The 26264-nt window shown below is 51.5% G+C and overlaps 1 protein-coding gene across 6 annotated transcripts in view; it reads left to right on the top strand.

Annotated features, from left to right (window-relative positions):
* Positions 1–5708: 5708 nt before the first annotated feature.
* Positions 5709–26264, top strand: part of UBE2F (ubiquitin conjugating enzyme E2 F (putative)) — a 45335-nt gene continuing 24779 nt past the window's right edge. The window contains exons 1-5 of one of the 6 annotated variants that reach the window (XM_060398830.1): positions 6528–6765; positions 7394–7472; positions 10464–10597; positions 19839–19868; positions 23735–23800. In XM_060398830.1, the coding sequence (XP_060254813.1) occupies positions 10480–10597; positions 19839–19868; positions 23735–23800 (214 nt within the window). In that variant the 5' untranslated portion in view covers positions 6528–6765; positions 7394–7472; positions 10464–10479. Of the gene's footprint in view, positions 5829–6527; positions 6766–7393; positions 7473–10463; positions 10598–19838; positions 19869–23734; positions 23801–26264 lie in introns of those variants that run through there. The other 5 variants (XM_015091821.3, XM_015091822.3, XM_015091823.3 and 2 more) reach the window with 5 other exon arrangements.

Here is a 26264-nt window from a genome sequence, read left to right as displayed (position 1 = left end):
GCATAATCCCGGACCCTCTCCCCATCTTAGTCCATTTAGGCTGCAGTAACAAGACACCGCAGCCTGGGTGGGCATACACAGCAGAAATGTATTTCTCATCATTCCGGAGGCTGGAAGTCCAAGGTCAAGGTGTCAGCAGATTTGGTAATGGGTTCCACTTCCTGATTGGGAGCTGGCCACCTCTCTCTGTGTTCTCCCATAGAATGGACGGGGGAGTGGTCTGAGTCTCTTTTATGAGGGCACTAATCCCATTCTTGAGGGCTCCACCCCCATGATCTCATCACCTCCCGACATCCCCACATCCTAAACTAACATCATCACTTTGAGGGCTAGGATCTCAATATATGAGGAGACATAAGCATTCCATCTACAGCATTCCCTATCTTAAAAATTCTTAACTTAGTCATATCTGCAAAGTCCATTTTACCATGTAAAGTAACATATTCACGGGTTCCAATAATTAGTTCAAGGACATCTTCAAGGGGCTTTTTATTCAGCCTATCACATGTGGTCACACACACATCCATACTATTTATGTCCCCTACCAAGAACTAAACTATAAAACATTTTTCACCAGTAGCATAAAAACACCTGAAAAGATGAATGGGCCTTAGTCAGTGAGTCATACTAAGGAATATGCAATGCAAAACAGGAGTGTGCCAAAGGCAGATGATTCTCGTATGTTTCCCTATAAAGCAAGAGCAAAAGGCTCAGAGGAAGGCGGCTTCTCTCCTGCGTAACGTTCACCCAGGGCTTTGTCACATGGGGGCCTGATCTGATGGAAAGGAGCACAGAAGTGCAGCCTGTAGGCAGGGGGGTGGGGACCACAGGGCGCTGACTGGGCAGACTTCTGCACTCCATTTACAAAGCATAGCCCTTGTTAAAATGTGCCCAGTGTGGCTTTGGGGTGAGTGAGAAAATCTCAATCCTGTAATACTCAAAACATCACTTTGATTCAGCCCCTTTTCAGGAAAGCTGTCATAGCTCATTTCATTATTATTTTAAAGGAATAAAAGGAAACATGATGCTTTCCCTGGGGGCCAGTCAAAAGTTAATTATACTCAATATGTGATTAAAGTCACACTACTTAAGAGTCCAACTGTCTGCTGCCTGGATAGCTGCTTCCATTAGCAGCAGCACGACAGCCGTCATCAGCCATACCCTGGGCCGGCCCAACTATTACACAGGGGGCCTGTGCCTCCCTCGTGTTACTCAGGATCCCGGCACTGGTTGACTGAGCCTGCTGACGAGTCTTGGTTAAGATAAGCTCCCTGCCAGGACACTAGAAGCACTGCCGGCCACTGTCTGGTTTAATCTTTGTCTCCTCCTCCCCTGTCCAAATTAGCACACTGCCCTTTACTCTAAAAGCCCTAGCCAATCTTCTCCTAGCAATAACAATGTGCCATCTCCACTTTTGAGAACAGAAAGCACCAGGAGGACCTTGGCTCTTGCACATTTGTTTTCAGCCTCCCCAGTTGGACTCTAAGGCCAGGGCCGCGCTGTCTTTCCTTCATCCTTCCTCCAGCAGTCTCTCAAGGGAGACTGCAGAGACTCTGACCTCCTGTGTGTGGGCAACCTTGAGTCAGAGGTGTATCCCCCCATCCTGCAGTGATTTACCAGGACTAGTTCTCCACGGAGCTCATGGTTTTGGAGGACAGGGTCTGCGCTTTAAACATTCTGTCTCCTTTGGGCAGTCAGCACTTGACAGATGCTCCCTGGACAGTTCTTTTCCTTTTTAACTTAATTAACTTATGTATTTACTGGGTGAGCTAGGTCTCTGTTGCTGTGTGGGGTTTTTCCTGTGTGCGGCCAGCGGGCAGAGACTCCGGCGAGGGGAACTGGCTCCTCATTAACGATGGCTTCTCTCCTTGTGGAGCACAGGTTCTAAGGCGTGCAGGTTTAGTGGTTGCACCTCGTGGGCTCAGTAGTTGGGGCACATGGACTTAATTGCTCCGCGGCATGTGGGATCGTCCTGGACCAGGGATTAAACTTGGGTCCCCTGCATTGGCAGGCAGATTCTCACCCACTGAGGCACTAGGGAAGCCCATCACACAGTTCTTGACTTACTGAGATAGATTTCAGGAGACCCTGTAGGGACATGGGCCTGTGTGTGACCAGGCCTGCTCATTAGTGCGCTGAATCTTGCTTCCTAGGAGGACAGGCCTCCTTGGAGGAAACGATGCGCACCCTGGAATAACCACCAAACAGGTTGGAGCAGATATCAGCTGATGGCTGGGGCAGACCCTTCCACTCAGGTCTCCTCAGCATCCAGTGTGAGGGCTGTGTCCCAGTCCACACAAGGGGCTGGATTGGAACATCGCTGAGGTCCTGCCCTGGCAAGAGCTTGGAGTCCACAGAACAGGGTGGGCAGAGCAATCCTCCAATGAAGCCAGGAGCCAGGAATGCCTACCCTGATGGGGTGCTGCGGGCATGAGAGAGCTCTGCTCCATCCACAGACTGTGTGGGAGGGAAGAGAGAGTGAATGGCTAAGGAAAGCAACCCCTTTAGGGCTCCCCTAGGCTTATCCTGCCCAGGAGGCCTGGCCTTAACCCAACAGGCACCCAGGCCCTTGTCCCAGGTGATATTAACCAGTTTACAGGATGCCCCAGGCTGAAGAGTGTCCAGAGCCCTGGTGAGCCCAGACCTTGGTGGTACCACGTCACCAGGGAAGTGAGTCCCAGACCGGCCAGGACAGCTTCTGGGGCAGCCTGTACAGTTGTGTCCAGAGTCTGGGATGGCTGAAAAGATAAGGGATATCTCCCCTTCCATGCTTCAGCCAGATACCCTGGGCTGAGCTTCTCAGGGTAGGAATGAAGGAGGTGGGAAGGACACCCGAAGAATTGTGTCCATCTGCCCATCCCTGGGCACCCTGCTATTCTCAGAGGCTTGTTTCCGAGTCCAAGCTCATGCTGCCTGCTGCATGACAGGCCAATAAATCAAGAGAGGAGTTGCTGGGGCAAGGAATAGTGACTTTATTCAGAAAGCCAGCAGACCAAGAAGATGGTGGACCAGCGTCCCCAAGAACCATCCCACCCAAGTTAGAATTCAGACTTCTTTTATACTAAAAGTGGAGGAGGGTAAAGTCAAACACTTCGTGGTCCCCATCAGCCTCTGGAGGGGACGTATTAATTTCTTCCTTCCTGTAGTCATTCACTTGTGAGCCTGGTCAGGATGGTTCCTGTAAGCTAAACAAATGACTTTTAGGTTAATGCTCATTCCCCGGGAACAGAGGGTTCCCAAGGATGGGCCATTATGTATCATTTAAATTTATAGGCAATATCCCTTCGATGATTAACTTGTAAGAGAATACAAAGGTTCTTCCCTACTAGAGGCTCACAACTGGTCCTCTATCCCTTCTGCCTTTACATATAGGTGCACGGGCATGTGCACACACAGGCAATTGCACACACATGCGCGTACACACGGGCATGTGCACATGCATGCCCACATGCACACACACACATGGGCATGAGCACACACCGGCATGCACACACACATGCACACGGGGAAGGCCGGGAGGGAAGCAACTGCCCCTCCATGGCCTGGATTGTAAAGAGGCATCTGAGGCCAGGCCCCAGCTACACAGAAGCATCTGGTAGGACAAGGCCAGTCCCCAGAGGCCAAGACTCAGAGCCACTAAGAGCTAGAAGCCAGGCTCCCAGTTTCCTCCTCAGATTGATTCCACATGTATATCTTGTCTTCTAAGTCTTTTGTACTGAAGTTAGTGAAAGTTTGGTTCTGAAGGGATTATGGATGAAAACCAATTGCTTCTCTAGGAAGCAGGAGGGCCAGCGTTGCCCTTCTCTTGGCCGATGGCAGCACCTGCCACCTAAGGGACATGGTGTACGGGTTGAGGGCAGACCCCCAGCTGCACCTTGGCAGGTAGATGACGTCTGTGCCTTGGTTTTCTCATCTACAAAGCAGAGATAATAAAACACCTGTTTCATTAGCTTGTTGTGAAGTTCATAGGAATCAACCAAGTCCCTAAGTAAGGCTCAGCTGAAGGCATGAGGCAGCCTCATGAAATGGAGTTAGGAATGGCTTCGTTTATCTGCACTGGTGAGGTGTGGTCACCATGGGCCTGTGTGCGCTCAGGCCGTCCTGTAGAGTGCTACTCAGCAAGACAAGTACCCAGGCCAGCCCACAGCACCTTCACTTGCTGCCTTGCTTCAAGGCCTTATCTTCTCTCTCCAGGACTCCTGCAACAACCTCGGGTAGTATTTATCTGGTACCTGTTACACGTCAGGACGGGGGAGGAGGATCAGATGATGGGAAACAGAAAAGGAGCTGATGGAAACAGGCACTGGCCCTGCCCACCAGGAACAAGGAAGCTCAGAGCTTCAGCAAAGTCACAGAGGGGCGCTTGCACCTCCCCAGCTTTCAGCCCTCTCTGAGAAAGTGATGTCTAAGCTTAAAAAAAAAAATTAGGGTAAAGAAGGAGGAAACTGTCCCCAAACAGAAGTAACACCATGAATTTTTTTCTTTGGTCTTGCTGACCCAGCTTTCCTCTTTGCCTGTCCCCTCTTCCACCAGCTCTCAGAACCAGAAGCCTCTTTTAGAAAGGAAACTTGATCTTGTCACACCACCCTCTAATGCCTCTCAGTGGGGCTTCTGAAAATAAAATTCTAACTTCTTGGCCATTTATTCCCTGTCCACGAGGCGTACCTCTTCTCTCAGATGGCTCACTCCTCCAGGAGCCCTGCATAACCCCGCCACAGTGCCTGTTACCAACTACACCAGGACTCAAAGGGACAGGAAAATAGTGTGTACTCAAGAAGCTTGAGAGTCCCTTGTACTGCAAGGAGATCCAACCAGTCAATCCTAAAGAAAATCAGTCCTGAATATTCATGGGAAGGACTGATGCTGAAGCTGAAGCTCTGATACTTTGGCCACCTGATGCGAAGAACTGACTCATTGGAAAAGACCCTGATGCTGGAAAAGACTGAGGACAGGAGGAGAAGGGGACGACAGAGGATGAGATGGTTGGCTGGATGGCATCACTGACTCGATGGACATGAGTCTGAGTGAACTCCGGGAGTTGGTGATGGACAGGGAGGCCTGGCATGCTGCGATTCATGGGGTCGCAGAGTCGGACACGACTGAGCGACTGAACTGAACTGAAATGAAGCGATGAAACAAGGAATAAAAAACGTAGGACAACAGGAAAGGGCCCACCGATTCTACTGCGGGCCCCAGGAGCACACCGGGGAGTTTGGAAGCTGCAGGTCTGAGACAGCCGCGCCCCGGGTCACTCCCGACGGGCTTTGGGCCGCTCCTCTGCATTCTGAGCACGCTGATGGGCGTACAGCGGGCGCCCCATCCACCGAGGAGTCAGCATCAGCCTGGCCGCCCTAGCGGACCACGCCGCGTGAAGATCCGGAGCCGCAGGCCCAGACCCAGCACGGGACCAAATGAATGGAGGCAGGAACACAGCTCTGGGTCCCAGGAGCTCTGGCGCGCAGGCTCGGGAACTGACTGGGCGACCCGCCCCCCTGTCGCCACTGGCCAATCAGCGAGGGCCGCAAAATCAGTGCCCGCCCCGCAGCCAATGAGCGAGGCCCCCTCGGCCGCAGGGCACACTGCTGTTCGTGTGTCAGGCTCCAAATAAAGTTCTTCAGGCCTTTGAATTTTTTTTTTAAAGTGCCCGCTGCAGTCGCCGCCGTCGCCGCCGCCGCCTCAGGCGAGAGCGGCCGAGTCCCCGCCCCGCCACTTCCGGTCCCGCCGTCCGGAGCCGGTGCTGGCTGTGAGGGGCCGCGTCTCGCTGCCGCCGGCCGGCTGGGGCATGGTGTTGGGTGCCGGGCCCGCCTCGCCTGTCTCGGGGTGCCCAGGTGAGAAGAGCGCGGCCCTGCGGCGGGCGGCCGGCGGCCGCAGGAGGGTGGCTTGGCTCCCTCGGCGCCGGTGCACCCGGCGGGCAGGCGGCCGCGGGGCCGCCTCAGGCCGCGCCGCTCCTCTCCTCCCGGCCGGGCGCTGTCGGGGGCCGGAGGGCCGGCGGGCGCCGCGGGGCGCGGGCTGGGGAGTGCGGGGCCGCGGCGCTGGCGGCCTCGGGGCTCCACGGACAAGCCTGCCCGAGCCCGGGCTTTGGGGGCACGCCGCGGCCCCCCTCTCTCGCCCGCCGTCTCGGGGGGGAAGCTGCGAGCCTCATTGTCCGCGAGGAAACGCAGCGCCCAGCGGGCTCAAGGTCACCGGTCCAAAGTAGCTGGAGGCGGCGGGACTCGGACGCGGGCAGCCGGACTCCCGACGTCCGGGGGAATCGGGCTAGGCCAGGGAGTTGGGGGGCGCCCCTGAGGGTGCGGAGTAGCCGGGCGCCCGCCTCGCCGGCGTGCCTGCGGCTTCCCACTGGGGGCGACTGTGGCCGGTTTGGAGGGTCTTCCCGGGGCAGAGGATGAGGGGAGGGTATCTTGGACCCATCCCTAAGGCCGCTGAGTCCCGGCTGCTGTGGAGTCTTGGGTGTGGCCCTCCCCTCCCCGGGTCTCGGTTCCCTCATCTGTCATACGCGGGATCGGGCCCGCCCCTCTGCCCTCCCCCCCAGCTCCCGAGTCGGGTCGGGACGGTTTCGGAGTGGCGGGAGAAGGCTTCTTGGAGGAGGTGCAGGAATCTGCTGCATAGTCATCGGTTATCCGAAGGAAGAAGCGGGATGAGGTGGTGAGGGGAGGCAGGGCATCCAGACCGGGATGTCAGATTGAGCAGAAGCTTCCAGAAATGAGCGAGGTGTCGCTGAGGAGCAGGGAGGAGGCCCATCTACCTTGTACGGAGGGTTCCAGGCCGGTAAGGGGATGAGGCAGGGGAAGGGCCCGTGTGGGGGAGATGCTCCAAGAATCACCAGCAGGTTAACTGGTACGGGGCTTGAGGACCTCCACCTGGACAAACTGCCCCTCGGGTAGTAGGCAGGGCAGGGGGAGGCCGGTTTATCGCTCCAGATAAAAGGGTTGGGCTCCAAAGGTTATCAGGCAGCCAACCACTACGCCAGGTGGGTGGGTTCCTTGGGCCCTGGCCTTCCGAAGGAGGACGATACGGTGTGGACCTTTTTATGTCCTGATCTGGGTCCCTTTTTGACTGTGGAGTTGGTTGACCCCTAGTGACATGCAGTTCCATCTTTTGCACTCAGATTGGGACTCTGCCAAGGCAGGAAGAATTCTAGCTAAGGAGTACCCCACCCCAGGAGCTGACTGGCCCCTGCTGTACAGGTGGCCTGACCTGATTTTGCCACTGTAGGCCAGAACGCTGAGTAAATACTTCTTGATGGTGAGCCTAGTAAACAGCACAGGGGCTTCCCTGGTGGCTCAGTGGTAAAGACAGTGCCTGCAATGCAGGAGACTCAGGTTCGATCCCTGGGTTGGGAGGATCCCCTGGAGAAGGAAATGGCAACCCACTGCAGTATTCTTGCCTTGAGAAGTCCCGTGGACAGAGGAGCCTGACTGGTACAGTCCCTGGGGTTGCTAACGAGTCAAATACAACTTAGCAACTAAACCACAGTAAGTAGCACATAAAAATCTTTGAACAGTTGCAATAAAGTCCTACCCAGAGGAAGAACTTAAATGGGCCAGTTACAGCTTAAGGAGTTTAGAGACTGAGTGTGCTATTCAGTGTAATTGATTTGTTACTGAAAATGCTGCCATGGTCAAAGTGTAATTTTTTGTAAAAGGGAAATTTTAGTTTTAAACCAGGTCTTCAAAGGGTGAAGCATATTGACGAAGGAAAAGAGAATTCTGAAGCAAACCACAGGTGTTCAGTTAACCTGACAGCTTGAATAATTTATTTTCATTCATATCTCTTTGCACAGAGTTAAATTAACAGCTATGGAACATGCCCAAATTAGACCTTTGGTTTATCCCTAAAGTGTTGTATGAAAATGATGCAGATGATGGAGAAATAGCTGTTCATTATATAATTAGATTTCTTAGAATGTTCAGAATATGTTTTGTCTTCTATGGAAAAACAGGACATCACAGTTTTTATATCTTGCTTAATCAGAGCCCAGTGTCTTTTATTAAGGGTCACAAACTTGTTGAATGTCGAAAACCAGGAATCTGACTCTAAATGGAATTGCGTATGGGGCATACTCTGCCCACAGAGAAGAATTTAGTGTGGGGGCAGGAGTGTGAGATGATTAAGCAGAGTCCACAGGCTGAGCGACACAGAAACGTCTTGGTGTGAGCCTTTTGTGTGCCAGTCGGTCCTGCCGGATGCTCTGAGCAGCCCCTTCAGTGCAGGTCTGCAGGGAGCTGGGTGTGGGCCACTCGTGTGCCCTGGGACCCACTGGGCTCTTTATTATGACTGTCCTAGGGTACTGCCCACCGAACTCTGTTTACACAGGCTGTGCTTTTATTGTTTGCCATGTTTGTGTTACCAAGGTCAGCTAGAGTTTAAAAACCAAGTGGACTTTGTGATAGACGGAGATCTTGGCGCATCATCAGGCCGCCCTGTGGATGTGGCAAGACTGATGTCCTCAAGTCTGGGTGCCTGGCAGTGGGTTTGGTCAGGAGGCTGACACTGCTTTGGGATCCAGATCTGCTTGAGGGAGTAATGACAGGCTCCCTGGAGTGGGCCTGGGGGAGGTGGGGGGTAACCAGGAGCCCCAGGCTGTAGATGGTGCTGCTGTCCCTGGTAGCTTGTGGGCTAGAGCCCACAAATATTCCTGACGCCACCCCAGCCCTCCGTCGTGAGATTGCTTTGTAAGCTGAAGCGATAGTCCCCCACCCTGGGTGAAGCTGAGATGTGAGTTAAACGGTTATATCCTCTCTGTAGGTCCACCTGAGGAGACGGCATGGTATAGTGGGAATAAGGAAACTAGTGATGGCTTGGTATCACATTTTGACCAATTTTGTCGAGGTACAATGGAAGTCCACTACACTGTACATGTTTAAATCATATGATTTGATCAGTCTTGATGTGTGTATATAGCTCTGGAACCATCACCACCTTCAGGATAGAAACATCCCCATCATCTACTCGGGGGAAACCAGTGTTTCTATGGTGACCTCTTCTAGAACCTGAGTGGCCCCACACGATCCAGATCCCAGGCCCCAGCTGTTCCAGAATCCGCATCCATGAAAAAGTGGGAGTGAGGGGAAGGGGTCCTTCCCAGAGCTGATATTCTAGGAGCTCATGAGTGCTGATGTGTAATAGAACTGTCTCTTGAAGCATTGAGACCAATGGTTTCTAAAGGGATTAGGTGAGTGATAGGTCCTGTGTAATTCAGAAGAGCATATTCAATATATTGTGTTGATAATAGAAAATCTTACAGTCTTTGTGGGGTGGGGAGATACACAGATGATGATGTGAAAAGTGAGGGACTAGATTAAACTGGCTCAAGATATTACTTGAGTGTTAGTCGCTCAGTCATGCCCGACTCTTTGTGACCCCATGGACTGCAGCCTACTAGGCTCCTGTGTCCATGAGATTTTCCAGGCAAGGATACTGGAGTGAGTTGCCATATCCCTCTCCAAAAGATACCACTTTTGGAGGGAGAGAGTTATTCTTATAGTTTGGCTTTCAGGGTCTTGGCCTCAAACTAAGTTCTTTCCTTACATAGGTTTAAATTTTTAATCTGGAAATTCTGGATCATTTTCTCTTGGAAATGATCAGAGTGATATTGCAAGGAAATGATATTTAAAACAACAAAGGAAATTATGAAAATACTGAGCTGGTGATCAATTTTTGTCCTCAGTCAGAAGTTCCAGAATTCCTCTGCGACTGGTAAAGCGTGCAGGAGGAGTCAGGCAGCCCGTCAGGAACGGCGATTTGTGTACATAAGGAAGGCGATGCTGGAGGACAGTTGTGTCTGTAAACACTGCTGACACTTAAGTCCTTCCTCCCAAGTAGTCAGGTGCATCACCCATGCTTGGTTTTTATTGTCCTTCCCAGTGAGCTGTCCGGGAGGGAACCTGAAACACAAGTGGGCTGGAAGCAGCCAAGTGAAAAGGATGTAGTCTGGGGCATTAATTATAACTTGATTAAGTTGCTGTTGCCTTCCGGTGTGGGTACAGCACAACGCACACAGATGTGAAAATGCCGCACCCTTATCGAAGGAGGGAAGAAAGCATTGCGGTGCTCCCGCCTCACCAGGGCCGGACACTCCCCTCGGTTCACGATGGGCCAGACACTGGGGCCACACCCTCAGAGGCACGGTCCCCGCAGCAGGGGAGGGCAGTGAACAGTGCTGGGCCCATGTGGAACCTGTCAGTGGAGGCTGCCCTAGACATGAGCTCAACACCCCAGGGCCTACTGCTCAGTGAGTGAGAAATGCTTGGCTCTCCTTTTAAATTTTTCATTCATACTTTAAAAAATTAGATTTAGAGAGGCATAGAGATTACCCAAATTCATTATGGAGGAATGCAGTCTTGTTAATCTATCTTACATACTACATTTTTCTACAACTGAATTATGGGAAAAAATTAAAAATCACCGTACATCATTGTCTCAGTGTCTGGAGATGGGTGCTTAACCTGCCTTTGGCCTTTCAGGAAAAAGGCAGCAGTGATGCTGACGCTGGCAAGCAAGCTGAAGCGGGATGATGGTCTCAAAGGGTCCCGGGCGTCAGCCACAGCCTCTGACTCCACTCGGCGGGTGTCTGTGAGGGACAGGCTGCTTGTTAAAGGTAAGGGCCACCCGGTGAGCTGTGTTTATATCCCACAACAAAACGATGTCTGGCACGTGGCCCTTTGGGGTTATGAAGCAGCCTGTTGCTGCTAAATAGAAATACTTGTTTGAAAACATTTTTAACATGATTTCCCATCACTCGCAACAGAAGGACTTTGCACGGTGCACACACTGTGGGAATGCCAACCGCAGGAAAATGGCATTAGGGCTGTGGTGTATCTGACACACTCGGCGTGTTCTCTGCAGGGGCCGCCCGAGTGCTCGTGGAAGGAGTGAGGCGCCAGGGACAGCAGACCCATGGCTGGTCTCAGTGGCGTCTTAGGTGTTGGGGGGCGGCCCTTCTCCTGGACTCCTCGGCCCCAGAGGATCTCACTCGTCCTTAGAGGGAGGGTAATTTCTTAGGGTCCTTCTCTCATTCAAATCACAGCCTTAGGAGAGCCTTGTGCAAAATTGATTTTCTTCACAGAATTAATAAAGGTGTCCTAGAGCTGTGTAGTGTTGGAGAAGGGTTATGTAGTGTGTGTGTGGGGGGCGTGTATGTGTGCGGATGGATATGTGTGTGTGTGTGAGAAGCTTGTGTGGTTAGTGACTGAACAGAGTTGCAACTCTTGAGTGCAGAAGGCAGTTTCCCAGGATCATGAGACCCACAGAAGAAGAAGAAACGGTTTCTTCTTTGAAGGACCTTATAGCTGGCAGCACTTTTTTACTTTGAGACACATGTTTACATTTGGTAAGTGTGAGGCTCCAGGAAGCACAGAGTGTTAAGGAACTTGTTAGAACCGCCTGATTCATTTTGCATTAGGTGGACACCGTGGGGGTTCCTGGCGTTTGCATGTCCAGGAACAGATCTGATCAGGGAGACCTGGCATGCGTGAGTGCTCCGTGCTGGGCCTTCTCGGAAGCAAAGCACCGCTGAGCCTGTGAACAGAGGCGTCGGGTTCAGGGAGATAGGTGGTGCCCTCGTCCCTGCTTTCTCTCTGCCTCTGAGTCCTGACTGAGCTCTGGCTCTCCCAGCCTGGGGGATGATGGGCTAAAGATGGAGGAAGGATCGTTTTTGACTTTCTGATGGTACTTGCTATGTCAGGGAGTGCGTGGACTGCAGTGTGTCACAACGCAGGAGGTTCACCCTGTGGGAACTGAGGGTGGGGCCTGGCTGCAGCCCCCACCTGGAGGCCTGGTGAGACTTCCCGGCTGCTGGCTCTAGGGTCCCGCCCACAGAGGAAGCCGGGAGCCAGGCAGACAAGCCAGGGAAGGGGTTTGATGCCTGAGGTTACGGTCCTTCAAGGGGAGGGTGTTCTAATGCCAGGGAGTTGATATGAGGGGGGTTGTAGCGGAGCAGTTGTGGGTGGGCACTGGCGCAGTAGACGATGCCACCTTCTTTGCACCTCCTCCTCATGGCTGACGGCAGCTGCTGTCCACTGAGCACTTGGGGCCAGGCCCTCTGCTGGGGACTTTGTAGGGCAGTGCTTGTTTGACTTTCGCTAAGCCTTGCCAGGTGAGTGGTTCAGTTTACAACTGGAGCTAAGGCTTAGAGGGGTTCAAAAACTTGCCCAGGTTTCAGCTTTATTGTAGCAAGACAGCCAGACTCACATTGTGGGGTAGGGCAGGCACTTGGGGAGCAGACCTTGCAAGCAGAACCTGAAGGAGCAGAACAGAAGTGCCAGTCCACAGAAAAGAGAATCCAGGGAGGCACAAAGTCTCCACCACACCTTCTCCTGCTCAGGGACTCCCTTGGGAACCCTCAGGTGACTCCAGGGCCTGACACAGCCCAAGGGAGCCCATGGAGGCCCATAGCACTGGACTCTGCCCCAGGTCCTAGGACAGGAGATGTCTTTGGCTGGGTTGACAGGCTGGGTTGAGGTCCTTTCATGTGAGCCTCATCAGGGAGAGGTGCGGAACGTCCTCGTGAGGCCACCAGTTCATTCTCCCAGAAACACTGGGGGTTATTAGGGTTCTGGGCCCCAAAGCACTTGCAGTTGATGGGTGTTTGTGCAGCAGAGCTCAGAGTAACGTGGCCCTCGTGTGATCTGCTCTCTCCCTCAGTCTCGGGGGGCAGCCAGGCCAGGGCGGGCCAGGCTGACTGAGTGGTGAGTAGTTTGGGCTTCTGATGCGGGGTAGGTGGAGAGGAAGGGTGGGCCTGTCCTGAGAGGGGAAGCTGTGGCAAGAGGCGCCTGATAGAGGATTCTCTGAAGGGTGGTGATTGCTTGGTCCACACCTGAAGCACTGCTTCTCCTGGTTAGGTGTGGCCGCAGCCTTCATTCTGGGGATTTCTGATGGTGGAAGTGAGGTCTGGTGGAGTCCATGGCCCCTGTGGGCCTGGTGAGGTCCTTGGAGGGGTGATAATTGCAAAAATCCCTTCTAGGTGAAACTCCTCTTTTGGGGCTTGGAAAAAAGTAGGTTGGTTGTCTGCGTTCAGCAGGATTGCTGCAGTCAGGACAGTCACCCAGGGCTGTGACTTTGCTTCTGGCTCATGTGAAAGTGATACTCGTGAGGATCAATAAGTTGTAGAAAGTGTGTTAATGTGTCTGTGGGACTCAGTAGTATGTGCTGAGTTCCTGGAAGTGGGGAGTTTGGTGTGCCATGAAGTTATTAAAGGGTGAGCCCTCTGGAGGGTGGTGGAGCAAGCAGGAGCAGGGGGAGGGAGAGCTCTGATGAAGGCCCCAGGACAGACAAGGGCCTGTCCGTCTGCTCCTGCTCCTGCCTGACCGGTGAGACGGTCAGGCCTTCCTGCTCTGTGTCAACCAGTCTGGCCCGAGGCAAGGGCTCTGTGCAGCTTATGGTTCCTGGAGGGACTGAGAAAGGAAGGCCGTCTGCTGTCAGCCCTCACTGAGAGGGCATCTGGGCCGTGTACCCCATATCCCAGAGGAGAGACCACAGACGCTTCCAGGCAAAAATATTTTTTTAGCTGGTCTGTTGTCATGCTTGGATGACCTTACACGGTAGGGGATCTTGCTTGGTGCAGATGGCTGTGGGGTTAACGTGGGAGGTTGGAGGTTGACAGGGACACTCGTCCCCAGTGGTGAGGGCCAGTGGTGGCTGCACAACTGAAGAACTGTGGGCCTGGTTCAGAAGGTGACAGGTGTAGCCGGCTGTCCCTGGAAGCGCCGGGGCCTGCCTTGGAGCAGCTGGCCAGCATGAGGCCTCTGTCACGCTGGCCCCTGGGCCACACCAGCTTTTCATTTGCACCCCTCAGGTCACCCTCAGGGACAGCCTCCAGTCTGGAACTGGAGAGGTGCTTGCGACAGCAGTCCCTGAGGTAGCGCGGTTGAGTGTTTCTGGGCAAAGACTGTCTTTCCTGAGTCCTGGGGAACTGGGATGCTGGGCGGAGAGTGTTGGGTCTGCATTTCCTGCTGACCCCAGCTCAGGTCTGGGCCTGGCTGGGGGCTGTCCCCTGTGTCCTCAGCCACAGGGCGGGGCGCTGCTTTCTGATGGGCCTTTGTGGCTCCACTGGGTCCATCAGTTCTGAGTCTGATGATGCCCCCACCTCCCAGGAAAGCCTCTGGGCAGAATGGCCTACTTCCTTGTCTTTCTGAAGCTTACTTCTCACATAATGGGAACACGTCAGTGGGTCTCCCTGTCCTTTGACTTATTCTCTTAACAAAGATTTTAGTGCCCGGTGTGTGCCAGCCACCTGTTAGTGACCCCTGAAGACCTCTAGGGGCTCCAGGCAGGCTGGTCGGAAGCGTTTGCTAGATGTGGAGATTTGGAATTGAGCTGACTGAGTTCAGGGCCAGGTCTGGAATCGGGAACTGCAGGGACTGACTCTGCAGCCTTCATCCCCTCAGCCCCTATGCCCCATGTGGCCACTGGTGTTCTTGTTGCCGTGGCTGTGGCGGCTCTCTGTGCTCTTGGCCTGGCTTGCTGAGCCCAGGGGCCTGGCTGCCCACGTGCGTGGGCTTTCCAACATCCAAGGTGCAGGTGTCCCCACAAGGGGCCACGTGTGGCCTCCCTGGTTGAGTGCTTCTGTGCCACCGGAGCAGTCCAGCGCTGTGGTGGTGTAGGGAGGGCTCTGGTCCAGGGTGCTTCCTGGAAGAATGGGCAAGAGAGAAGCATTTGTTGTTCCCCAGAGCTTTTCTGTCCTTGCCAGCCCTGCCCAGGACTCTGGAGGTGGGCTCGGGGTTGGCTGGCCATGCTGGCAGAGCATCCAGAGCATTTAGCAGCATGTGAAGTTGTGGGCTATGTGTTACAGAATGTGTTTAAAAAAAAACTAGGGCAGTGGCCCAGAGAGGAGGAGCCCTACTAACATGGGGTAAGGTGGTGGCCCATGGCTCCCCTTTAATGCTTTCTTACAGGGTTTTAAACACCAGTGAAACCGCCTGGGAATGTGGCAGCCCCCTTGGGCTTGCCAAATAGCCCCAAATAGCCCTGGATCTGGGGGAGGTGGGGCCGGTGGGAGTGGGGAGGATCTGTGCAAGAGGAATGAGGGTTCCAGTCAGCTTTGTCTGCTCATGCTGAGAGTGGGTGGTCGGATGGCGTGGGGCTCCACCCCCATCCAGAGCAGTCTCTGCTGCAGACTCTGCTGGTTTTCAGGGTTACATCCTTGCTGCCCCAGAGTGTGGTGTGGCCCTGACTCCTCTCCTGTGGGCCTGCTTTCTGCAGTGTGCTGCTGGAGGGCCCTTAGACTGAGTGGAAGTGGCTTGGTGGGGGCTTGGCCTCAGCTGTGGCAGTGCCATCTCTGGGAGTGGGATGATGCCCTTGGGGCCGGTGTCTGCCCATAAGGGCACTGTTCGTGAACACTGGCAGTGCCGAAGAGGCATTTAAGGCGTAGAGACAGACAGGAAGCTAAGAGATAAAGTCCTAGATTGAGAAACCTAAGAAATATGGGTGATCGAGGTAAGAAGAGGTAATCAAGTCATCTGGGCAGCAGCTGCCAGCCCTGCCTGGGTCAGAGGTCACAGCTGTCCTGTCTGGGTTTCTTGACAGGAACTGGCTCCTGCCCAGAACCATTGGCACTTGTGATTGGGCTTGGTCTTAGTCAGCTCAGGCTACCATGATAGAACACCACAGACGTGGGGGTGGGGGGCCTGGACACGGGGAAGGCCAAGGCCAGGGCATGGGCAGATTCAGCTCCTAGGGAGGGCTTCCTGGCGAGTAAGGGCACTAGTCTTATCATGAGGGCCCCACCCCCACGACCTCATGTAACCCTGATTACATCCCAGAGGCCCCCCTTATGCCATCACGTGAGTTTAGGGCGTCAACGCATGAATGTGGGCAGGGGACTCAGCTCAGCCCACTACACCTTGGGAATGGCTCGGTCGCCAGCTGTGTGAGGAAGGAGGCTCCTCACGCCTCAGGGCGTCCACGCTGCGCTGCCGCTCTGCTGGAAGTGTGCTTGTTCGGTGGGCGTTTTCCAGACACCCCATGTGTGCCAAGCTCAGGCCCAGGGACTAGGGTCCCAGGGCTGCATCGAATGTACAGCCCCCACCGTGGACAACATGCAGGTTCCAGGGGCGGGCAGTGCGGAAGCAGCTGGAGCACTGTTGTGAGCAGCCCACAGCAGGAGGGGGGTCCATGCTGTGTGGGGGCCGTTGTGGTAATGGGTGGATTTTATAATCTGACATTTCAGGGCAGTTGTGTTTCAAGTGGGCTCTGTGGTTTGGTCTTTAGTTAGAAAGGAAAAGAGTCTAATTTCTCAGGAGGAAGTTGTGCAGCCACCTAATTGTGCAAGGTGCCAGGTATCTCTCCAAAGGCTGGGCTGGTGAGCCAGAGAGGTGTTGGCATCTTTGGAATAGGCAAGACTCTGGCAGTTTAAAAATATCTGACTTCTTGGTACCTTCCAGGTGGGGTAGTGAGTGTCCTTCAAGCAGGGCAGGACTGCTGCTCTGCCAAGAGGCCTTTCAGGCATGTAAAGCAGATCGCTCGTTTCTTTGGTCATAGCCTTTTTGTATGTGAATTCTGAGTTAATTGGACTTCCCTGCTTGCTCAGTGGTAAAGAATCCGCCTTCAGTGCAGGAAACTCAGGTTCAATCCCTACGTTGGAAAGATCCCCTGGAGAAGGAAATGGCAACTCGTACCAGTATTCTTGCCTGAGAAACTGCATGGACAGAGGAGCCTGGTGGGTTACAGTCCATGGGGTTGCAGAAGAGGTGGACACAACCTAGAGGCTCAGCACTTTCTGAGTTAATTGCTGTTGCTGTTAGTGAGTCACTGTTTGCCCTCATTGGAAGTGCGCAGTGTCATTTGTGGCCCCTCCCTGAGAGGAGCACTAGGTTGCAGTTCATTTATCTTCTGTACCGGGCTGGACCAAAGTGTCCAGCTGCTTTAATGAAACCCTTCTGCCTCTAAGGTCGTATTTCTTGCACACACTGGTTCTTGGACCAGAGGCCCTGACTGTGGTCGTGGTCATCACTGGACTGGGTCTTGGGGCTGCCCTACCTGGCCCTCTTCTTCCTCCCCTGAGGGAGTTACACTGAATGGGGAAGTGCAGGCGTAACACTCTTCTTCGGAGTTTGAGTCTAGACCACGATGTGAAATTATTAAATCCGTCTGTGAAAATAGCTGTGTGTAGATGTTTTAGCTTGGCAGAATAGCCTACAGTGGCTTCCTACAGTTGGAGAGAATAATAAGATTCAGTGGCCTTGGCCCCACCCAGGCTTTTCAGTGTAATTGGTCTGGATGAGGGGGCGAAGGGTTGCTCAGCAGGTACTAGATTGTGGGGATGGATGCGCAGCTCCAAATTTTACTAAGAGTTGCTGAACTGTACACTTGAGGTTGGTCTGTTTACACTACGTGGATTGTACGCCCTAGATAATTATGTGCAGTCAGGGCGGAGAATCCCTGCCCCGCCTGAGGCGTCCTTGGCCAAGAGCCTCTCGTCCCCCCAACCCCATCCCTGTGTGCAGGGTCTGTTCTTTTGCTCGGTCAACATGATGCCCTGGTCAGCGCCTCTCTGCCCTTCTGCGCCCAGACCTCACCTCTTCCCTGTTCCTTGGTGCCAGCCTGTCTTCTCAAGTATTTCCCTTCTGTCATGTGGCCCCCTTTCACGTCCTCTGGGCACGTCTTCTGTTTCATTGGGCTTTTGTAAAACTGACGACCAGAGCTCTTATGACAGCAGCCAGAATAAGCGTGCCAGAGAAAACCGGGTCCCAGGGGGCAGCTCGGTCTCTCCAAAGGGCCAACCAAAGGGTCAACCAAAAGCTAATAATATAATAAATATATAAATATTATTTGCCTTAAAACCATATAGGTTTCATTATATGGACGATGTTTATTTAGAAGTGATTAATATACATAACTCATTTGGTCAGATGTGTGCTTTTGTGATAAAATGAATGCCCTGTGTGCACCGCTGGAGCAGGCCCTTGACCCCGGCCTGGTCAGAAGGCCCGTGTGAGCTGCGCCAGAGCATTCCTTTGCCCAGTGCCCTGTTCTGTGGAAGGCCTGGAGGGGGAACCTGTCCCTTCTCCAGGGGGTCTTCCTGACCCAGGAATCAAAACCAGGGTCTCCTGCATTGCAGTCCGATTCGTTACCAGTTGAGTTCCCAGGGAAGCCCATGGCAGGGCCAGAGTGCACCAATCAGAAAGAAAGGTCCTCAGGGTCCTGATAAGGATGGTGCTAATGAACCGTAGAGGGTCAGCAGCATTTTGTTTTAAGTGCGTATGTTCTCAGGCACCACAGCACAGGACTGCCCGGAGGATAGACCTCAGGCTTGCATGTGATCCCAGACTGCCCTTGTTTCGTTTCTTGGCTCCTCCCTCCCCTGCCCCACCTCACTTTCCTGGTTACCTATCCCAAATGCCTGGACCCCAGAGCTAATATGTCTAGTGGGCCAACTGTCTCTACCCAGATTGTCAACTAGCTGAAACCAGAGGCCTGGCTCTTCCCTAAACCCTCAGCCTCAGAATGAGATGGTTGGATGACATCACCGACTCAGTGGACATGAATGTGAATAAACTCCAGAGACGGTGAAGGACAGGAAAGTCTGGCGTGCTGCGGTCCATGGGGTCGCAAAGACTCAGACATGGCTTAGCAGCTGAAGAGGTCTTCCCACGAATGCAGGCAACTCTGCAAACATCGGGTCCCCTCCCTCCCCCCCGTCCCCGCCCACCTCCTCACTTGAAGGAGTTATTTGCTCCTTCGTGTTTTGTAGTCTGGTTTCCATCTTCCCACTTACCTTCCTGCTGGTTTGGATGCACTCCACAGGGTCTGACCCACATCCCGGGCTCTCCCTCGGGCCTCAACCCCCTCGTTCCACCAGACCAGTGTGCCCTCCCTGCTGAATCGCTCCTGCACTTCCACTGGTGGCTGTCCCTGCTCCTGTCCTCTGCTTTCTGCCAGAGGCCTTTCTTCTTGCCAGTCTCTCCCCTCTGTGGGCCTCATGCTCTCAGGTGGCATGGCTGCAGGGGCTCCCAGCCCTGGTCATGAGCCCAGACTTCACTCCCTCTGTCCCACCTCCGTCGCCCTCCCCCTCAGTGGCCCCCAGCCGCGCCCCCACAGTTGGCCCATCCTTCCATTCGCCTCACTTCCGGGCCTGCTAGCTCTCCCTGCCAGTCAGGAGCACCCACCTCACAGGTGCCCTGGGCCCCACTTTGCCCTTTCTAAAGCTGTGCCTTTGAGGGAAAGCTTCAGATATGTCAGGAGCACAGGCTACTTGCCTGGTTTGCCTGCCCGGTTGGTGGGGGCTTTGCAGCTTCATCCTGGCAGAGCGGTGCTGGGCCTGAGCGCCAAGTGCATGCCTGATGGAGAGTGCCAGAGGAGAGCGCTGGGGCTGAGGAGCGTTGCCTCAAGAGGAGGCTCCCTTGGGCATCGGCGCACCCACAGATGGCGGGGCCAGCGCACGGCCCGGCAGGAGGCAGAGCGTCTTCTATTACTGGAAAACTTCGAGCGCAAACTGGGCGAGCCCTCGCGGGAAGACGAATCTGGAAAAACTGGAAGAGGCAGAGTTATAAATATAAATCAGATTTTGAGGGCAGTAGTTCCACTACTTGGGGGAACGAGATTTTCAAAGCTGCTTTAGTGACTGTTTACCCATAGGTAATTTCTGTTAATTTTGAATAATTCTCATTTGTACTAAAGTAAAATTTCAAGGGCCCTTGACTGCACTTGTTGGCATCCTGCAAGTCAGTGTGTATTTGAAAGCAACTTCATGGCTTAAAGTCTAAGTGTCAGACCCAAGTGTAGATTTTGGTTAATTCATTTTTTTTTTCTTTCAGTGTTTTGGAGGGAATTGTCAATTTAAAGCAGGTGATTTTATGTGGAGTAATTACCTAATATTAACAGTAATCTCTTTGTTTCCACAGAGGTTGCAGAACTTGAAGCTAATTTACCTTGTAAGTATAGCATCCCCAACCAAACATTAAATGCTATAAAGTAAATTGCATGGAGAAGCTTGTTTTATGTTTCAATAACTCTACATAGCAAAAAACCTATTTAATATGTGTATTAGGAATAAGCATGCATTTTGGGCAAACAGGTAGCAGGGTTTTTTCAAGGCCCTGGGAAGGAGAAGGGAGCCAACAGCACCCCCCTCCTTACTGCCGCAGGAATTCGTTGGTTAGGGCTCGTTTGTCCTGCACACATTCCGTCCCATGTCCCCTTCCAGTGAAGAGGCACGTGAATCAGTGATGGACAGTCCTATTTTTGTTAGTGATGGTACCAGCATTTTGATCCAGAAAGTGCTTATTTGTGAGTGGCCCTGGTGCCCAAGGCTGGACAGGTGTGCTGCCTCTATGTCTCCAGGTCCCTCCCTTTGCTTGGTCCTTCCCGCCCAACACATGGGCCTGACTGAGGGCCTCGCTCATGAGCAGGCTTGCCCACCCAGTGTTCACTCCTGCGATACGTGTCCTTGATGCCTTCCCAAGCCCTTAATGGTGTGTAAGACCATCAGAGTCTGAAGGCTTTGACCACTGTAGTGGTTTTTGGAATTAGAACTTTTTATCATTACATTTGGTTAAGGCTGAGGACTTTTACAACTTCAGTGAAATATTACGTGGGTCTCCTTGTCTGAGCAGATGCTCGGGAGAGCTTGATACAGAGGCCTGTCTCACACAGGGTGAGAGATGGCCTTCTCCAGCCCCACCGAAAGTTGGAAAGATCCTTGTGGGGTGCAGTGCTTCAGTGGTTGTACAACCAGTATGTAAGGATTAGTACATACTCCTTGAAAAATTCTTTTAAATATATAACATTTATATATGAGTATAGTGGGTTGTGCTAAAATATATTTCTTAGTGTTGGTCAAGAATGTCTTAAAAGTGGCTGGATTGCTTGACTTCAAAGTTTCCTTCCAGGCAGAACAAGAAGGAAATACTTTGGGACTCTGTGAAGAGGCTATCTTTCTACCTACGGAGTATTTGCGCATGGTTTGCTGCAAGCGCCCCAGGAGGACAGGCAGACAGCGGCGTGTGGGCAGGGCAGGGAGCAGCGCGGTGAGCTCCTGAGGCGGGGCGGCTGGGCCACGCTGCGCCCACTCTGTCCTTCCCCTGTGCCTTTCAGGCCATGTAAGAATCTAGGAAAATCCAATTAAAGAGGAAAATGATGTGGTCCTTCTGTTCTCAGCCCCTATCATGTCTTCCCACTAGCCCCCAGCTCGAACATATATACTGATGCAGACATTTAATTAAAGACCGTAAAAACCCCAGAGATTGTCGGTTAGTAACCCATAGAGTATAGTTCAGCTTTATCTAAAAGGTTAGTTTGAAAACAATAAAACTATAATTGGCTTTGAAACCAGGATTTTAACTGTGTATCTTAGGTTTGAAAAAGGCGTGACCTATCTCCCCAGGCCGCACAGGTGTGGTGTCAGGTTAAACAAACTACATGCTGCGTGCTTCTCTCCTCTCCGTCTTCCTACCTGCTTTCCCAGTCTTAGTGGTTATAGTATAAATCAGTTTATACAGACAGCCGGGCTTTCCACAAGTTCATAGCTCATTCTAAAGAGGAAACAAGAAGCCATGAAAGAACAGATCTTTCCTGTCTAATTCATAATCTTTCTAAAATATTAAGGCAAACAAAATAACTTGCCATAGAGCAATGCTGCTTAGAAATTATTCAGAACTAGTTTGGAACTCTGTACCTGCAAGTTTATAGAGGTTTCTCTGTTTGCAAAAAATAAAAAACATCTCTTTCAATTAGATGGAAATACTGTGAAAGTCTTAGCCTATGTCTACATACAGAGAAAAAGCTTAATTCTGGAGTTTCAGTAGTTAATGGTTTGCCGTTCCCTTCTCCAGTTTAATAAAGCCCCTGCTGCTGCTGCTGCTGCTGCTAAGTCGCTTCAGTCGTGTCCGACTCTGTGCGACCCCATAGACGGCAGCCCACCAGGCTCCCCCGTCCCTGGGAAATTCCAGGCAAGAACACTGGAGTGGGTTGCCATTTCCTTCTCCAGTGCATGAAAGTGAAAGTGAAGTCGCTCAGTCATGTCCGACCCTTAATGACCCCATGGACTGCAGCCCACCAGGCCCCTCCTTCCACGGGATTTTCCAGGCACGAGTACTGGAGTGGGTTGCCTTTGCCTTCTCCAATATAGCCCCTACACTGAACTAAAACAAAAACCTGACTTTAATGCTTTGCTGCCATTGTAGGAGCTTAGACTTCTCTCCAGCTTTAAAAAGGTTTGGTTCTTTTTAGGAGTTTTACTGTGTGTTTTTTTTTTTTTCCTTTTAACCCATCTTGATGATTTCTTTATTCTTGGTGGGTCAGTCTCTATTAGAGGGATTGATGTCTATATCTGTCCCTTTATTAAATGAGAATATGAAGCATTAAAGACAAATGGATGGTGCCAACTTTATCTAATTAATGAAGCATTCCCCATACCCTTGTCATATGTTTTTGTTACATATATTTCACTAGAAAAATGGCATTTATCTTTTCAAGTTGAATTAGGAAAAACAAAACCCATTTAAACTACTGTGCATGGTACAGATGTGTGTCTTGGATGAAAACCTTGGATTCTTCAGTCCCTGATTTCTTTGTTTCAAAAACAAAGAAAATGACAGTGTGATCTCTGAGACCCTGTCCTGCTTTTCTAGACTAAGTTACCTTTCACTCTGCATTGATTTTTCTGAAGGATTGGTCCAAAAAAACCCCCACAAACAGTTCTGCGTGTTGCTGTGTGTCATATCTGGCATGTTCATGGAGTAATGAAATGAGGCATATACTAGTTTTAATTTGGGAGCTAAACTTCCTTCTGTTTGATAACCCGCGTGGTCTTGGGCCAGTCACTGAACCTCTCTGGGCCTTCGTGTCATCTTTCACAGTCAGTGATGTCAGACTAGATGGTCCCTAAGGCTGTGTCCAGGCTAAAGTAGAATCTTTCTCTTTTGGATGAAAATTCATACTGGTGAAACTAGGCAGATATTTTCAGTACAGCTTGTAAGAAATTGTCAGTAGACGACTCAAGGAATTTAGCATAATATTTTCCAGGTTTATAAAATACAATGTTTACCTATATTCCCTCCATCTTCCTTCTTTATTTAATCCCTTGGGTATTTGCTCTTCTTGTGTGTCATTTGTTTGAAGGTGGCAGATGTCGGCTGTGGCCACCTTACCCTGTCTGCCTCACCGCAGCAGCGCTCTCTGGGGGTCTCTCCACAGGGTCTCCTAATCCAGACCCTTCTGGTGCGGCTCACGTGGGCCGAGTGTCACCATCTGAGTCAGCTGAGCCTCATTCTACCAGGAAACCAAGCGGAGTTACCAGTTGGGTTGTGAGGATGTTAGGGAAAAATAAAAGAATGCCGTGGCCTGGGTGTGCACTTCCTCAGCTGGCACAGTTCTTTGTAACTTCTGTGTGCCCTGGTGGGTACAGACCAGAGTGTGGCCTGGGCTCTTTTCCTGGTTTTTCTATGTTTAGCTTGCCTTTACCCACATACATTAATCTTCCTGAGGTGTGACTTCTCAAAGTAAAGTAGCACCAGTCTTGACATTAATGGAAAGAGCTCTGTTTTTAGGAACCATTTAAAGGGTGAAAGACAACATGGTCAATTTGGAATTAACTAATAAAAGCCTGTAAGGAGGAAAGCACAATACAGGTATCAGTGGTTTGCAGTTTGAGCACACTGGCACGATTATTACCAAATAGAGGAAATCTGCTGGTTTAGCCTGTCGGCGCCTCAGCAGCGTTAAACTTTCCATGTATTTCGAGGTTCGCCTCAATGTGAGGCCTACCGCTAGCCTTCCTGACGAGCTGTTTCTTTTGCAGGTACGTGTAAAGTGCATTTTCCTGATCCAAACAAGCTTCATTGCTTTCAGCTAACTGTCACCCCAGGTAATATTCTTATATGTGTAAGTGTTGAAGTGATTTTCAGACAGCAAATTCTAAAGATTTTCCAAGTCTATAATCTTTGGTTTGATTTGTCCTCTAACTTGTTGTAAGTTATAACAGCAGTGAGTATTCCAGAGGCAGAGGAGATGCATGCCGCGTGGTCAGATAAAGCATCATGAAGTGCTCTGAGACGTGTGGCACGTGCTCCAGGAACTGGTGCCGGCTTTAACAGCATGAGGGAAAAACCGTGGAGGCTGCTGGCGCGGAGTGCAGAGCACGGGCTCCGAGGCCGTGACTGCGCCCAGACCCTGCTCTGCCCACTTGCAGCAGCGCAGCCATGTCCAAATTGCTCAGTAACCTCTCCCAGCTGCAGCCCACCCAGCTGCAAAGCGGGGATCGAATAGAACCTATCTCCTGGGACGCTCGTGAGGATTAGGTAGATAATGTGTGTGAAGCACTTTGGCCCAGGTCTAGCAGAGGAAACGAGCAGATAACCAGCTGTCCTCATTAGCACTGATAGGTGTCCAGGCCGGTAGATGTTTCTCCTTGGCCATATTGAGCAGCTGGAGAGAGGGTGTGGGTCTTTCCTAGTTACGGTGCAGTTGGGGGAGTACAGCTTCCAACACTGCAGCCCACGAGAGTTCATGCTGACAGGGCGTTGTGCCATGGCGGGCTGGCTGAGGAGAGGAGAGAGCAGGGCAGAGAGAATTAAGCAAGGGGTAGGAGTGCTGTGGAGGAGGTAGAGGGCGGTGTTTTACTTGGGAGGTGGAAGGCAAGTGGGAAACTGGGAATCATGAGTCACTAGCTAATTAAACAGTGCAGAATGCAGAGTTTCAGCGGGTGATAATGAGCCCACAAATAAGCCCTCGCGTTGTCTGCCTGCAGGTAGGATGGGAGGTGATGTGTGGCAACAGGAGAAACCCTGCTTTCAGCATGTGCTTGAATCTTTAAAACCTCACGTGGTCTGTGTGGTGCCTCCACGGGCGGCTCTGGAACGTATCCATGGGTTCACTCTGCTGCCATCTCCATTGTCTAAGTTGAGCGAGCCCCAGGGCAGAGGTCCTAGCACCAGGACGCTGTCACCAGAAATGGACCTGACCTCCAGAGAGGACTTTTACCTGTGAAGTGAGGGAGGCTCTAACATCCCTTGGCCACCTTCACAAAGATGTCACAGGTTTGCTGTGTTTAGCAAGAGGTACTCAGCACACTCTAATGTTTCCTGGTGGCCAGAGGGCACCGTTATGAACATCACTGTCACTGTTAAGCACTGCAAGGTATTTTCAGAAATGATTGTGGTGATTAAGATTGGTTCTCTGTCTACTAAGTAGTCTCACTCTTGTGTGTTTGTAGTGAAAATATTTTCTTCCCTCTGCCTTTTAAAGCATTTTCAGTGGCTCTCATGGATTCTGCTATTCTGCCCAAGCTTGGGCTTTGTGGTTCTCAGCTCTTGAGAGACCTTGTTTGCTTTGCAGGCTTGTCGCTCTCTTACATGTGTCGAGTCCAACCTCTGGATAAGTGTTTCCTTTTCCTTTTTTTTCAACTGAATGTTTTTACTGAATGACGTGAACCTTCTTACTAAGGTTATGTCTCTGACACCATCTTTGATGTTCTTATTATTCTTGGAACTGTAGCACAACAGTTACAGTTTTTGTGTTCACTCTTCCATCAGGTAAAAAAGTAACTTGTGTTTTGGTGCCTGTAATTGCCTGGTGGTTGAGTGTTTATGTCTGTGGATGTGCGCACGTGGAGCTGTGTGTAGTGTGCTCGTGTTTTGTGGTGTCACTGGGGCAGGAAGCTGCTATTTCTCTTGCCCTGGATTATTTACAGAAGCATCACAGACATCTGCCAACCCCAAAAGCTTACCCAGTATTCTGGTTTTTTATAAAAACTTTTTGGAGTCATGCTGTGTTTAGTATTGAAGAGAAACTATATAGAGATAGGCCCGAGTAGTAACAGTGTTTTAACAGTGTATAGAACAGGTGGTTTTGAAACTGGCTCGTTTCGGGCAGTAATCTTAGGGATGAAAACTAAATAACGTACAGGATCTGGATATTTAGGTGGTCAGGGGGGAAGAGTTGCATCTGCATTTGGAGCTCAAATCTCTTCTTCTTCTGGCTCTTGTCAAGATAGTCTCTGTTTGTACTTGGTACAATTTTTATAGTTTAGTTTGTTTTGGGAATATCCCTCATGCTTGGGAATAAATGCACTCTTCAGAGAAAAGATGGAAATGTAATTAGGTGATGGAAGAAAGGAAAAGAACCAAATTTGGAAGAAAAAAAATCTCCATATTAACTCACAAAACAAGAAACAATACTAGAAAGGAAAATGAAACAAAGCAAAAATCTAAAGACTGGCTGAAATACTGATGTCGTCTGTGAAGTCAGAGGGATGGTTTGAAAAACTGGGCCTACTGGCTTGTGGAGGTCCCCCCAGCCTGCTCCCACTGTGGAATGGAGACTTGTAGGCA

This window comes from Ovis aries, chromosome 1 (genome assembly GCF_016772045.2).
Source record: "Ovis aries strain OAR_USU_Benz2616 breed Rambouillet chromosome 1, ARS-UI_Ramb_v3.0, whole genome shotgun sequence".
Taxonomy (NCBI): Eukaryota; Metazoa; Chordata; class Mammalia; order Artiodactyla; family Bovidae; genus Ovis; species Ovis aries.
The sequence above is the reverse complement of the archived record's forward strand: the minus strand, read 5'-3'. Positions and strand labels throughout refer to the sequence as shown.